The 15,912-nt window shown below is 37.4% G+C and overlaps 1 protein-coding gene across 2 annotated transcripts in view; it reads left to right on the plus strand.

Annotated features, from left to right (window-relative positions):
• STK32B (serine/threonine kinase 32B) overlaps positions 1-15,912 on the plus strand; it is a 169,569-nt gene that overhangs the window by 103,427 nt on the left and 50,230 nt on the right. For both annotated transcript variants that reach the window (XM_065634054.1, XM_065634055.1), the window contains one exon: positions 14,047-14,084. In XM_065634054.1, the coding sequence (XP_065490126.1) occupies positions 14,047-14,084 (38 nt within the window). The remainder of the gene's footprint in view (positions 1-14,046; positions 14,085-15,912) is intronic.

Here is a 15,912-nt window from a genome sequence, read left to right on the forward strand (position 1 = left end):
TCATCCAAAAATAGACATTTGGTCCTCTGAATGGCTCCTTACAGTCCAATGACTTTGTTGCTTATACATCCATTGAATATAAATGGGAATATAGACACGTAATTCACAAACGAACCTAATCCAACTCTCTTAATCTGAGAGATGAACCCTGTATCTATTTTCAGTTGAATAAGTAGCAAGATTAATCCTTATAATAATTTCAGTGCAAGTTGTTATTGTAACAACAGTTTCTCTGCACAGTCTAGTTTAAACACACCTTTCCCTGTACTACATTCTTGCCAAGTGATCTTAACGAGGATGTTGCTGCTACAGTCTGTGGACTCAAGTAATATTGCCAGTCTTTCATTCCTTATCCAGGTTCATCAAGAGGAGTTGGAATACTTGGCTTTTTGATTCCAAGCAATATGTTGTTGACCTCTCTTAGAGTAGGAAGACTTCTTAAAAAGGTGGAATATGAGTTGTAGTTTGGATTAAATATATTTTGTCATATCTCATTTATCTTAAACAGTGATCTCCAGGAATACACATATGTATCGATCTGGGAGTTTCTTTGTAAATGTTCTTCTTAAAAGCATTCAAAGTCATTCTTAGAAGTAATTTATTACATTCCTTCCCAGGATAGGTGAGACTAGAGGTAGAAAACTGTTATGAGCTTTCTGTTCAAAACATTAAAGATTGGTTGGAGGGAGCCAATGCAGCATAAAATCAGATATTTACCCCTCTATTTCATAGAATTAATCCATCTGTTGGTGGATTTCATAAGAAGACCTGCCAACTGTTACTGACATTTCAGATAGTACAAGGTCAGGTTTTTTAATAATTTACCATTTTCTTGTCAGGCATAGACTTTGTAACTCCCAGCCCGGTCTACTGCAGCTCACTTTTACATATATTAAATCTATAAAACCACCCCAAGAAGGGGAAGGATATGCAGGACGTCATAACCCATTTGCCTGTGGAACATATTCAGCCTCCTCTCTGTCCTGGTTGTGTATAGCGTAGGGTCTGAGGTGGTCAATTTGAGGAATAAAGGCCCAATAATTATACCCATGGTTCTCATGACATGGGTATGATCCAGCAGGAGATGATGGCAGTGGTAAGGGTGATGGGGAATCTGACATTCATGGTAGCATGTAGGGTTTCAGCTCAGAGTGAACAAGACAGCATGGCATGCTTGTTTTCTGCTTGCTGGTCTACAGCATTTCTCCCCACTCTGACCGCACTGCTGAAACTGGGATCATCAGAAAATGTGCTTAATGGGAAACTCCAGTGCTGCATGGAGGAATGACTGCCCAGGCACTTGCTGAAAACCTGAAACCTTTGGAAGCTGCTGTCATCTTCCTTGGCCTGCACACGAAGTCCATCATGCTGTACTGTACTTTAATTGCCAGCTCTGTCAGCTGTAATTAATTGTGCTTTGGTATGGATGAAGGAAACAGTTGTTAAACAATGTTATATTATCATTCTGTATACTGATGTTTTGACAGGTGTCTGATGAACTTTTAGGTCTAGAAGTTGCTATGGCCTTTAAGGCAAATTTTAGGGATATTTTACAGTAATTATAGACTATGAACAGTGGCTAACTTAAGCACACGTGTGTTTGGAGTTCTGTATATTTTCTTTTTGGGTTTGATAAACCGAGCAAACTCTTGGAGAGATTATACATCTGAATGGATCTATTCTGTATTTCCTGCAGTGAAAAAACAAAGCAGCAGCAATATGAATTTCAGCCATTGCAAAACACCACACTTTCGATGCTAGCTTTTTACAACAGATAAATCCAAACCTGCTTATGAATAACAACACTCTCCTGATTTGTTTTTAGGCAGAGGATGAATGTCATTAATTTCTCTCATCTAGTTTCACACATGGATTTCTGCCTGTGTAAATTAGAAGAGGGCCTATGCCTTTTACTGGAAGGAGACTGATATTCGTGCAGTTGCTGGCAGTGCACACACTCAGTACATTCTCCCCCTTACTCCCGGTCAACAGGTCTCACATGGTATCTCTGAGGAAAGAAGCGTCACCATCGCACTGCGTATTTTTTCCTGCTGGAGCATCTAATGAGTCGTGCACTTCCTGCGGTTATCAGAGATATCATCCGTTCTTGAAAGCCGATGTACATGTAGCAGTATGATCCTTATACTCATACGCACAGAAGGTCTCAGCAATACTTGACACTACATCACAGAAAAGATTAGAGTCAATGGCTGTGAGATTATCAACAAATTACCGCTGTGTGGTGATTCTGCGTGACTCCTCCATGTGCTCTGGAGAAGAGTTTTTCTTTGAAATGCGATGATGTTTTGGCACCATCACAGTGTTGACAATTGTTCAAGGTTCCCCCTCAGAGATACCCAAAAGTACAACAGCTGTAGTCATGTCTAGCATTAGCTCTAGAAAGCAATTCTAGCAAAGGGAGTGGCATGTTTGTCATTACTTTGAGTCCTTCAGGCAAGATGAAAGCTAACTATCAGATTGGCTGCAAGTCACTTGTGCTGGTTAATGCTCACTTGGAAAAGAACCTCTGTGTCCATAAGAGGAATCCTAGATAACATAGTCTGGGCTTTGTTATGCAAAAGCATATTTTATATGGTCATAGTGGTACTTTCTAATCCCACTCTCTGAGATGTTATACAATGTCACACAGAGGAGGCAAAGCGCAGGTTCACGTTCTCCTTCGGACGAGTCTTCTAGCTTTTATAGCATATAAGAATCTTCACCTATTTTTCTTGCTAGTGCAATATATAATTACCTCTGTGATAAAGTCATATTGGATCTTCAGGAAGAACAATATAGTGAAATATTCTGTGTTTAGTATTTTTATTTTACTTTAGCACCTATGCAACTTCAGGACCTGAACCTAGACAAAGAAGACTATTATCTGGCTACATATACTCAGAAATATGAAAGGCTCAGTATAGGATTCCTGTTTTTAAAAAGGTCATTTCCCTCAGCCTGGGATAATATCTATTACAATTATTTCTCTAAGCTAAAATTGACAGTGTTTCCAAAGACAACTGGCCATTCAGACACATGTAGATATCATTACTGCCACCTATCGTTACAAGTAGAGAATTGAAGATATTTTCATAATTGTATTTTTCCAAATGGAGATAAAATTGGAAAATAAGAAGCTTGTTCCAGTTGAAGTATTAGTAAATAAACATGTTTTGGTACTTTCTTTGACAGCTTTATTTTCAGAGCTATATAAAATTGACTAGCACAAGTGCTAAGAAAATCCAAGATCTTCATGGACACCTGGTAAAAAAATAGTACTAAACTAAAAAAGAACCACAGGGACCATAACGCTCAGCATCACAGTAACATATTTCTATATATCTAGGTGCTATTATACAATCCCAAGCTGTGAGCCAGGTGTCCAGACGCTCTTTAGAGGTACATAGGAAGAGGCAGGGTCTTCAGAGGCTTTCATTAGTGAGAGCTTTTTCACTTGACATAATTATTACAGCAGTTATGTCTTGCATAGATACTAGAAAATGGTCTTGTTACCACACAGATTGCCATACAGAAGGCAGAAGTTCCAAAGTGGGATAATGGGTGGAGTGATATGATTCTGATCAGTATGTAATGAATGCACAGTACCAGATAATTAGTTGGAAGTCGTTATGGATTTTTTGTTTCTGCGTTAAAGCCCCAGGAGTGGGAATTGCAGAGAAAACAAAAGATTTCAAATAAAAGAGAAGATTCTGAATAGGAAGACCCAATAAAAAGACTTATGTGTTTGTGGATTGTGGGTTTGGGTGTTTTTTTGAGTGTTGTGTTTGGTTGGTTGGTTTGGGTTTTTGTTTTGGTTTGGTTTGGTTTTGTGCATGTGTGTGTGTTGTTTGGTTGGTTGGTTGGTTTTTTCCAAGGGCTACTGACTTGTTGAGTACCTCAGGTTCGTGAATAATGTACCACAGATGGTATAATAACAAAATTATATATTTCTGATTGGTGATAAATACATTATTTGTGATTGCATGTTTATGGAATGATTTTCAAATCCTGAAACCTTTATTCATTTTTTTCCACACAGAATTCTGTGGAATTCTATTAATTTCTAGATTTAGAAGTTGCCTTAATGAGTACTATGAGATTTGAACATATAATTAAAATATCACAAAACTATTAAAACACTATGATATTATAAAACCAGTTTATCTTTCAAGGTGTGATGTTTGCTTGTCTGACCCTTTCTTGAAGGTAAGTTAATTTTTTTAAGACATCTGATATCTATGCACATACATATACTTATTTGAAAAAAATTTTCTACTGCAAATTGATTACTCTGAAACTGTATCTGGTAAATCACTGTAAAACTACAAATTTGGCTCCATGCCTTATTTGCAGCTTGAAATGCAGATTTTTTTTTTTTCTGAATGGAGACGGGGCTGACTAAGTAATTTCCACTGGATGGAACTTAGACCAATCAATATTTTAGGCTTTTTGACATTTCAGACTAGAGCAGGACACTGGAAGTGATGCCCTTTGACATTGAAAGTCCTTGGTGTATAACAAGCTCCAGAAATGTCTGAGTTGATTGAATTAATTATTGTACCTTTTGCTTCTCAGAAGATATATTTATGCATGGACATTCTGATTACAAAACAGCAGTTTATTTTGTTTTCAAGCAGAATTAGTGGATCTCAGCTCTCTTGGAATTTTCTCCTTACTCAGGAAAGAAATAGCTAAAAAAGATGCATTCCTTTTTAATTATTCCTATAGATAGCTCAGCAAAAGCCATGCAACAATAAATTACCTGTGTAACTTGTCTCTGGTTTTCAGTGGATTAGCCCAGTTTAAAAATGTGAAGATCAGGACCAGTACTTTAATTTTTCATCATCTCAATCACTTCTTTCTGCATTTGCTGTCCACACCTATGACCAGAGCGTTTTATTGAGAGACATTGTTTCCTCATCTGTGTTTCAGTCAGACACTACTAACTGTGAAAGTCTATTTCTGAACTTAATTATTCTGGTGGCTTAAGTGTCAGATGTGATGTCTTGTGGAAATACAGCTGGATTCATACAAACAAGCACCCACAAGATGTTTTTTTCTTTACAGATCTCTCATAATCTAATACCACATCTTCTCAGCTAATTTCCAATTTTACTGAAGCTTTTCAATTTCAAAATTACAGTGATTCACCAAGTCATGGCATGGCATGGCATTCTTTAGAGCAGGAACAGAAGGCTCTGAAGGTCTTTTTATGAAATGACAGTAAGTGGCAGCAACTACTGGTGAGATCTAATTGAGGGTTGTGTGAACTGGTGATCAGAGGTCTGGAGTAGTTAGAAGTCTTTCATTCCCATTCATCTGATATGAAAAAACAGTAAAGAACTCTGAGATTCTTGCTATGATTTTGTTTTAATACCACTGAACATTTCATGAAACTAGGAAGAATGTTGGTCAGGAACAATTAACTAAAAAGATAAACAAGTGATGAGGTGCTGATGAGGATGCATCAAACTTCACTAAGGCTATTTCTTGAGCGAGTGTTCTTGGTAGGTACTTGTCACAGTTCAGCTCTGGGGGATACATCATTTCTGTGCTGCCCTTATAGAAGCAAAATACCTCTGACCAAATTAATCTCTTGGCTGTACAGTGGCCAGTATACATTGATTTGTCCTTCATCCAAATCTTCAACAAATTTGCCATAAGAAAACCTTACTGTGTGTGCACTCCCTTTCTTTATGAACTGCATGCCTTGGACCTGTATTATTTGTGAATATAAATACAAAATAGGAAGGAAATAAGGTCCCTATCTGTGAAAATCAGAATTTGTTCAGATTTCCATCGAAAACTGGAAGAAATTCCTGTATGATGTGTGATATGGTTCACTTCAGTGCTCTGATATAGTGATAAATCTCATGTGAACTCAAATAATCCATAGCTGAAACTTGTATTTCCCAACTCATTGCCATTTTTATGGCTGTTAAAAGCTGTTATATAGCTAATATTAATCTTGATGGAAATGGTCCAGAACTACGCATGTCATATTAGTTTATTATTTTGTGGCAGGTGTATGCTTGTGATTTAATGTGAAACATTGGTGTGACAAACTAAACCTAAAAAAATATTTTTTTTAAAAAAAAGGCTCCAGTCAGGTATATTCTGCAGTATATAAATGGGTTATGAGCAAATAATTGAGAATAATTCAATAATTGAGGGAATCAGATACTCAGTAAACTGAGGTTATTGGAATTATCCCTGTGTGATTTCAAGTTGTTAGCCAGCAGCTGTTGCTTTTTGCTGTGCTTGTTTAAATGCTAGCAGTTGTCTTCTAGACTCTAACACTTGCATCTAATGGTCAATGGAGACTCCTAGTCTCTGTATAGCATTACCTATATCCAGGAATACAACCATTGCTCACTTTCAGTCATAACTGTTTGGACTATTTTGTCAAAGAGAAGGTAAACAGGATCATGAAGATCATTGTAGGTTAAAACTAGTTAATGTGACTTTCTGTGATCGCAACAGAATTTTTTTCCCAGTGAAAACAGTAATTTCAAATGCCTATTTCTGCATGAGGAAAACAAACAAGCAAACGAACAAACAAGAAACAAGCTGCATAATTAAGAAAAAAGCCTTTAAGCTCAGTATTTCAAGGTTTATCTTACACAACATACAGTTAGGTCATCAGTACTAAAGAGAAAAGAGTATGAAAAAAACTTTATTAGGGCTGAAACAATATCTGCTGGAGCCAATGTAATCCTTCCATTGATGTCAAGGGCCTTTGTCTGGATCTTGTTTCTTTTGCATCCTTACAAGGATGCTGAATTCATCTAATTTAATTTCTGTGTTGGATATTTTGAAACAGTTTCTGAGAGAAACAAAACAAAACAAAACACCTTTAGCATTCTGCAAGGCAATAGGCTGTCTTAACTGTAAGCCAATGAATTTTAGTGATACACATGTAAATATGGGCTCACCACGTCCAGACTGAGACAAGCATGTCTTGTCACCCATGGAGTTTGGTTGCCAAGAGGGTCTAGGCATTACCATGGCCCTGGAGGAGGTTTGTTATGGGCTGTAGTGCCAGGTGTGGTTCATAGGAAGCTACTCATTTGCTGCTCCTGACCTGAAGGGTGGAGAAAGCCTTCTTTGCTCCCTGTAGAACTTGCCTATACTAAAGGATCATGGGAAAAATTCACATTAGAAGGGACCTCAGGAGGTCTCCAGTCCAACCTTCTGCTTAAAGCATGGTTGGCTATGACATCAGACCAGGCTTCCCAGGGATTTATGTAGTCATATCTTGAAAAACTCCAGGGATGGTGACCACAAATCCCCTCTGTTCCACTGCTTGTCTGTCCCCACAGTGAAAGTTTTCCTTTATACTCAAACTGAACCCCTCTTGTTTCAGCTTACACCTGCTGTTCATATGATAGAGTCTGTCTTTTGAATAAAATTGAGTATGTGTCTTTTGTCTATTCAAATAAAATCAGTTAAGAGCTGCTTTTAAAATTCTAAGACTTCATTTCATGAGTTTGTACACAACTGAGTTTACTCGGTAAGTTACCTTTGGTTAATGAAGAGTTGGAACCTCAACCATCCTCATTCAGAGAAAAAGAATCATCATTAAAAGATGGAAATATGCCTAATAAGTCATGCTGATAAAACTGCTGTCAACTGAAATGCTCATAGATGTTACTGCGGGATTTTAGAAACTCAAGAGAAGGGTAATGTGATAACACATTAAATTCTGCTCTCAGCCAGCAAGGCAAAGAGTGAAATTCATCAGACATAAAGTTGAAAGAATGTACTTTGGATTTTTTCTGATATCGAGATTTAGTGATTATTACAAATGTGAATTCAGAGCCATCCAGAACTGTTATAACAAACATATTTCCTTTAAGTAATATTAAAAAGCAGCTTGGACTGGCAAAGAACAGTGGTCCTTGTGTTGGAAACACATGAAACCTTTTGATGAAATAAGGAGAAAATATAGGTAAAAGCAAAAAATCACAAACTTAAACATGATAAAAACCAAGTCTATGGTGTTTGTTTGCTGCAAAATATGGAAGAAGAATAAAATAGATGGAGAGTGTTATTTTTTTCAGTTCTCACAGGTCTGAGGAAAAGCATGGATCTTCTGTTTGACATTATTATTTATGTGATTCAAAGAGGTGAAGGGAAGACAGCATCTGTATTTGCTGTTGAAGTACTTTCCTAAATCAATGAGATTAATCTTAGCTGGAGGAACTCCAGTTAGTAGTTCTGTTGTTCACATCAATGCCTAAATCTTAGTTTAAGCCTCTGAAACATTTTTACAGAATTATGCCTTGTCATAATCAACGTGAGTTTATTTTGTAGTCAAAATAAAACCCTGTTTGTGTAGTTCACTTCATTTTTATGAAATATGAACCTTGTTTTCCTGTTCCAAAAGCAAATAGAAAAGTTCTATTGACCATCTAGATGCTATTTATTATTTGATATGCCTGTCACATCACACCTTGTAGATCTCTTCTGTTAACTAAACAACCCCAATCTATTTGTTCTTTACTCTCTGGGATTTTTTTTGTTCAGCCTTTCCCAGATATTTTCTTTTTTACTGTTTTCTTTCAGGTGCTGTAAAATCAGGTAAGGCAGAGTATCTACTTTTGTTTTAAATTACAGTATAATACCTTTTTTCAATATTTTTCCACAACCTACTTAGAATTAGCTGTTATTAATGTGAAGTGGTAGTCAATGAGCCAGCCGTTGCTTTTTTTGACTTGAGAAAACTGGGTAATTCATGGTTGACCTCACCAACCACACAGCTTTCATTTCTAGATTAAAGTTTCAAGTCCAGTTGATATCAATAGAGATCAAAAGTTACAATGTCCTGGTTGCTGATTTGTAGCAGCACACACGAAACTTTTTTGGAGATTGTTCTGGATTTCAAGCTTTAGAGCAAATGGCATCGTCACATGCTTTTCAGTCTTCTTTTCTGTGACTCTTTGACCTACATACAGGACACAAAAGTGTGACCTCTGGAAGTTTATTAATGTTTATTAATCCTGAAAAGTAATTCAGATTTTCCCCTTCTAATGTACATACATAATTTTTGTCTATTCTTTATTTTATCTCATACTGGCAATATAATCACCTAGTTTTGCTCACTCCTACTGAGATTTCTCAAAGTCCTCTTTAGGTGAAATAGTCTTCTATCTTTTACCATTTCACATAGCTAATAAATATTGTGCTACACCTCTCCAGTACTGAACTGCAGAGCATTTTAATTTTAACCCCCTTTCATGCTGAAGATAGGCTATATACTCCTACTATTTTCTTGTGAGCATTCAAGCCCCATGACAGAATTTAACACATGAAAGCTCTGACTAGCTTCCAACTGCAATGGATGATACCAAAGACTCACTAAATTCCACATATACAGTTCTCTCCCAGGTCTCTCAATTTTGCATGAACTTTCTTGTATCCAAAAGGAGGGGAAATAAGAATGATAGACTTTAAACTTGGATACATTATTTTTCATAGACTCACAGACTGATTTAGGATGGAAGGGACATCCAGAGGTCTCTAGTCTAATGTTCTACTCAAAGCAGGTTTCGACTTAAGATCAGTCCGGGTTGCTTGGGGTATTTCCAATCAGGTCTTGAAAACCTCCAAGGATTAAGACTGCACAGCCTCTCTATTTCTTAGTTTAGAAATATGCTTTTACCCACTTAGTAACACGAGAAAGAAACATTGATGGAAGTGCTACTTAAAACTGCAGATAATTGAACCTGAGTCCTTTATAACCATTGTGAGCCTTTCCAGTGAGTTCAGGGGACTCTGCCACATGCAGTGAGCATGAGTCAAGCCACGCTCATGATTTTCCTCCATGCAGAGGGAATATCTTCAAGCATTGGATGTCCACTTGGCCTAGATATTATAGAAGACACAAATAGATCATTAATCATTCTTTTCTGTTTGAAAATTATACGCAGCACCTTCTTACTGTACTTTCATCCTTCAGGCAGCTTTAGTTTGACATTTGTAGCTCAGGCAACTGAAGAAAGGTAGAAGTGATTTCACAGGCAATATCAACAAATGGCAGCTAAACTGTGATTTTTCCAATTTTTTTCTCCTTTGTCTGCACCTCTGAGTTTCATGGGCCAGCTGTTATATTAGTTATGCCTGGTCCTATCACTGAGCAAAAGCTTTGAAGGTTTCTCCAGTCCCCTTTCTATGTTGCTCTGATTTTTCTGTGTGTAAAAATAGTTGGAATAGCGCTGTCACAGACTGAGAAAGTTGTGTTTATGAAATCAATGCCAATAACACTGTCACAGCTCTGCTGGCCCTTGCTTGGTGAATGGCTAGAGGGCAGCCCAAGGCTCTTCTGAATCCAAACTGTGAGTTTGCTCCTTGTAAAAGTCCTTCAATTTCTCCTGTGAGCTGATTCGAGAGACTTAGATTATTAAATAGGTGTTTCAATTAATTCTTGTAGCTAGGGATATGCATAATAAGAAAACTCTGAAGTTAAGGTGCTGAATTTCACATCCTTTTGTTTGAACATGCCTGCTAAGGGGAAAACTGTTTTCTGAAAAATTGATGTGTAGTCAAAACAGAATTTCACTTACTTAACAAGTTTGAATTTAAACTGCTTCACTAAAGAGTTTTTATATTTTAAATCCACCTTCTTACATAAATAGCATTTTTACTATTTAAATGAATTTAACTAGAGTATTTATTTTAAACAACCTTTATATAATAGATGCTGGAAGCCCTCCATTCTGAACATATCTGGTAACTTTAATTGTAATGCTCCTAGACCTGCCAAGCCTTCTGCTTGACTATATTGAAACTTCTCCACCCAGGCAGCAGCCAGTGCAAGGGCAGAGCAGTGGCCTCATTCCTCCACAGTCCGTGAAGCTTTCAAGAAGCTGCCTCTGGAGGGGAGAGCTTTTAGTGCCACAATGTAAGCTGGGGATAACCACATTACAGAGTGCTGCTGGAAGGCACACTCCTCACAGTGACTCCCTACTTCGCTTTCTCACCAGCCACGTAAATCTATGCATCGTGCACACCTCCAGGCATGTGATCCCAAAACAGCAGCATCTTACTTATGAAACTTGTTCACCTTCTGGATTAAGTTGGCCCATGAATTTTACTTCCTGCAAAAGCAGTTTAAAATAGCCTGTTTTGAGATTCGAGGCACGGTTATGAGTCTATCACATTGCCTCAGGGACTGAGGAGCCGGGCTGCTCTGTGCACGGCGATACACCCTGTTGTACCTGCCCCCAGCTACAGTCCTGCCTCTGAGCCAAATGAGCAAGGTTGTCAGAACCCACGGTGGGGAAGATCCCTTGGGTAGGAAAGGCTTTATGGTCTGCGTGCATCTGTGCCAAGTGTCAGCCACAGCCTGAATTAGTCATAGAAAGATAAGCACAGATCTAAGTTTGCCGCTCAAGTTTCTGAACATTACAGATGCAACTGCGTGAAGAATATATTTGATGATACATACAGCTGTCAAGTGAATTTGTCAATGTCTTTTCTGGTGGTAATAAAAATTTATAGTATATTTAATGGTGCAATACCATGGCAGATATTTAAATTGTTTAAATGTGTCTTCTTAAAAAAAAAAAGAAAAAAAGATAAAGACACAGTCTTATAATGAGCAATCCCTGGGTGCCGCATTGTTATACACATGGCAGTAGTTCATAAAGCTGAATTTCTCATTCTGATCAGTTTTCTTCTCAGTGAAGTACTAGTGATTGTACCATTCCAATTCTTAATTCTTATTTTCTTAAACTGGGGAAAACAGTTTGGAGTGATGTTGAATGTATCACAGAAAGGCCCTAATGTACTTGGGTGTGAACCCCATCTTTTTACCCACTTAAGAAGTGCATAGTCAGAATGTGCTTGTTAAACTTTGTGAACAAGTTTAAAATATTGATTTCAATGGTCAAAACTATGATGTGCTTACTTCCATTGAAATATGTTGCTGTATTTTCAAGTCATGGATCAATCGCAAAGACTATTCAATGTGAAACCGCAATTCCAGCTCTTTTCAGAAAACAGTAATCAAAACAGAGATATTGTTTTGTTACTAGCAAATACATTTGATACCAGCTGAATAGTAGCTCTTCCAGGAAGTCTCATTACATGTAACATCACTTCTAACAATTATAGAATTTCCTATGGTATTTCAACCAAAGAGACATTTTATAATATAAGCAAAGATATTTAATCCTACAGTTCACCTGTAACTCACAGCTTCATTCACATGAAATCAAGGGAAGGAGTGTTTTTGATATGCTAAATGATATGACAGGTGACTATAGGTGAGAGGAAAGAGAGAAGTCAGAGTTTGGAGGTTTGCAGATGACATGGGCTCCAGGAGAGATTTCCCCATTTATTACACATATAGCTAGAACTGCTGCTGAATCAGGCAATCATAGATAGCCTGTAAGTTGTGCAGAAGAAATACAGTATTTCACACTGAAATACTGGTACAATTTTAAATTTCCATTCCAGACAGTAATTCACAGTGAGATCCTTTTCCACACACAGACACATCCTAAATTATTTCTAAATGTGCAGGGAATGATTCAAAGTAATTTCTTATTTATCCTACATTTCTCCAGCTGCTGCTACACAAATTGTAAACACAATCTTAGTGTACTTCATGATTTCATATGATTCTCAGGAAAGGCCAGAAAGTGTGGAATTCAGATTGCTAAGCTGTAAACTTCCTTCTTTAGTCAGTAAGGGTGTAGAGTTTGAGTGATGACCAAGCTCACACTATGCAAGTAATATACATATTATAATTGCTATTGCTATCTTATTCCTGTATGATGTTTCCTTTAGAAGTCATTCTTTAATTTAAAAAAAGAAAATAAGTTTAAAAAAAGAAGAAAAGGTGTTCTGGTGTAATACACTTTCCTTTTGCAACATTTCACTTTTTTCCTTATTTTATTTATGGGCACACCAGAAAAATCTTGTTAGTGAAATCTAAGTATGTATTAATATATATTTCAGTCAGGATAAAATTTTCTGATAAATGTTTAAATTGCAACAATCAAGTAATCCCTCGGCTAAAAAAATTACACAGTTGGAAGTTCTTTGGAGTTCAGACTCATCTGACAGCTTATTTTGACATCAGTGGAAAATTCAGCCCAAGGGGCAAAGGTTTTGTTCAAAGTGGACTGATGCATCTCCCACTCCAGCAATGCCAACCATGGCTTTGAAATTGCATGAAGCACAATCTGGTAGTGAAAAAGCAATGCCACATAACCCTGCTGCATCACACTCACGGAGATGCAGGGGGAGCCAAACCAGGCTGGCAAAGGGAAAAGATGAGTTTCTTCCTAGGAAAGATCTGCACCATGAGCAATGAGTCTGGGCCAAGAAAGAGTGTGAGAATGCCCAGCAATGGTGGGGAAAAGCTGTGTCCATTTGTCCTGACAGCAGCCTGAGTGTAGGTCAACATAAAATGATACTGAAAGTGCAGGTCTCTGGGGCAGTGTTGTTCCCTTGTGCTAAGGACAGTAGAGTTGAGCTGATGCCTCAGCACGTCATAATCTCCAGCCTCCCTTATCCCTGCTCCTTTCCCCAGCATGCTACATGCTGTTACGGAGAGCCGAGGAGGGAGTTAGAGGCTAAAAGGAGAGCTGCCAGGCTTGCAGAACTACAACATATGAGTGATCATGCATGTGAGCATGCCAAATTAGTGAGGTCTGGCAGAAAGGGTGGATGACCAGTGTTTCCAATTAAATGATTTATTAGGCAGTCAGGCACCTCCTAGATGCAAATCTTCCATCTCATCGTTCCCGCTGCTATAAAGAATAAAGTACATAATCTTGAAAACCAAATCCATGTCAATGCTAACCATATGAAAATAAAACCACATGAAATGGAAACCTAGAGAATGTCTTTATGCATGTTTTCTCAAGGCAGTAAAAAGATGTAGATAAAAATCATTTGCCTTTGTGTATGATATGGTTTTCCATGGGTTTGTAATGGTTTAAGTGACTTGGACCTCACACACAGATGAGGAGAAGAAGGTTGCAGGTTTTCTTTGGATATGAAATGTAACGCATGCCTTTCCTTATTTTACAGGGACATCAAACCTGACAACATACTACTGGATGAGCATGGTAAGTGAATATTGACTGCTTTCTCTCAGATATCTCTAATTCTTCAGCTCTCAGTGACATGCTCGTGTCATGCTTTGTAAATCAACCTCAGATATAGGATTCCTACCCAAATCTGGACTTTCTCTTTGAAATGTCTCTGTCCACCTTGTGGATTTTGTAAATTCTCCAGAGATCACCAGGGGCACCTGATATAAACAAATTAATATTTTATTAACAGGATTACTGTGAATCACCATAATCCCTTTTTAGGGACCTACCAGTGGAACAGTATACCGAGCACTTACTTTCTCTCTTAAAATTTCTGAAGGGCTAAGAAATGTCATATAGAAAATTATTTCTCATGTAGGTATCTGAAATCACTTTCCTAAATTCACGTATGGAATTTGGAAATTTGCCTCTAAGTATGCAAAATTTATATGGCTCTATATGTAATTCTGGCTTAAATGACTTAAAAACACTAGACGACATGATCACCTTTGAACTTTCAGTACTAATTCCATGATCTCAAACAAAAAAAGGTGTGCTCTGAAAAAAAAAAAAAAAGCTGATTTCTTTAAACGTAAATTTTACACATACACTCTGTATATGAAGTACTTTACTAAAACCTCATGCATTTTTTACAACTCTTAATATGAAAAATGTGAGAAAATACAGGTAAGAGATGGCGTTAACCTTATATCAGAACAGAAATATGTACAGGAGGAAAAATAAATGGGAAAAAAAAAAGTGTGTTTGCTGCTGTGCAAAAATCATCTTGTGCTTTGTTGACCTCAGAAACTGATTACAAGCAGTTAACCTTTGAGAAAATATAAGATAGAAATCATGCCACAGTTACCATTACCTTTCAAAATCCATTGCAGAGATGCTAGGTATTCTAGTTAAAGTTAATTAAAGAGGTATCATTGCAAACAGCTAGAGTTTGTCTCTAGGAATACTGAAACCCACAAAGCTAAGTAATGTTGGAGTTTTAAACCACCTAAAACTTCAGGAATTTAATTTTTCAGACTCGTAAGTATTAATGTTCCCTAGACACTAATATCAGCAAATAGGCATGAAATAGAAGTCTCTTGTCTTTAAGTCCTGGGTGAATTAAAGATGTCAAAGCAACATGAATTGACTATGAATGTACTAAATACCTGATTGACAGCCTTTAAAGTATGGTTGCCCTTATCTCTCCATGCCCCTCATCAAGGTCAATTACTGCACAAAATCAGCCTCTTACGAGAGGTTTCCTATGGGGGCTCAAGTATTGCAGAGAAGTTACACCAGAGTGAGCAATATGCTGCAAAATGAAGGGGTTTTGGTGATTAATAAGCAGTTCAGTAAGAAAGTTATCTATGGCCAGCTTGGAAATTTTGGGATGTATAGCCCCTTTTCTTCACAGTAGCAGAATGCTACTCCCTTCACAGCTAACTGACAGACATAAACATGTTTTAGACCATCTGATCTATTTTGGATGTCTACACTACACATCAGTATCTGTTTCTCTTTGGTGACTAATACCTAGAAGTTTTGAGTAAAGATATAGATATCCACCTTATAGATGTACATTTTGCCAGATTAATGCTATCGTTGAAGTCCATAAAAGCTTTGATTAAGCCACGACACAGTATCAATAACATCATTTTTACAGAATCATCAGATTTCACTTACTGGAAAAATGTGCTGAATATATGCACCATATGGTGTAGAAGCAGCATAACAAATTCACCTAATATAAGTCTAACTAGGTGCACAGGAAGGAACTTTATTTTGTCCTGTGGCCCTAAGATGGCACAACAGTTTCCTATAAGCTTGACTTTAGCCCTGGGTCTTTCCTATAGTTCAT

The sequence above is a fragment of the Caloenas nicobarica genome, chromosome 4 (genome assembly GCF_036013445.1).
Source record: "Caloenas nicobarica isolate bCalNic1 chromosome 4, bCalNic1.hap1, whole genome shotgun sequence".
Classification (NCBI taxonomy): domain Eukaryota; kingdom Metazoa; phylum Chordata; class Aves; order Columbiformes; family Columbidae; genus Caloenas; species Caloenas nicobarica.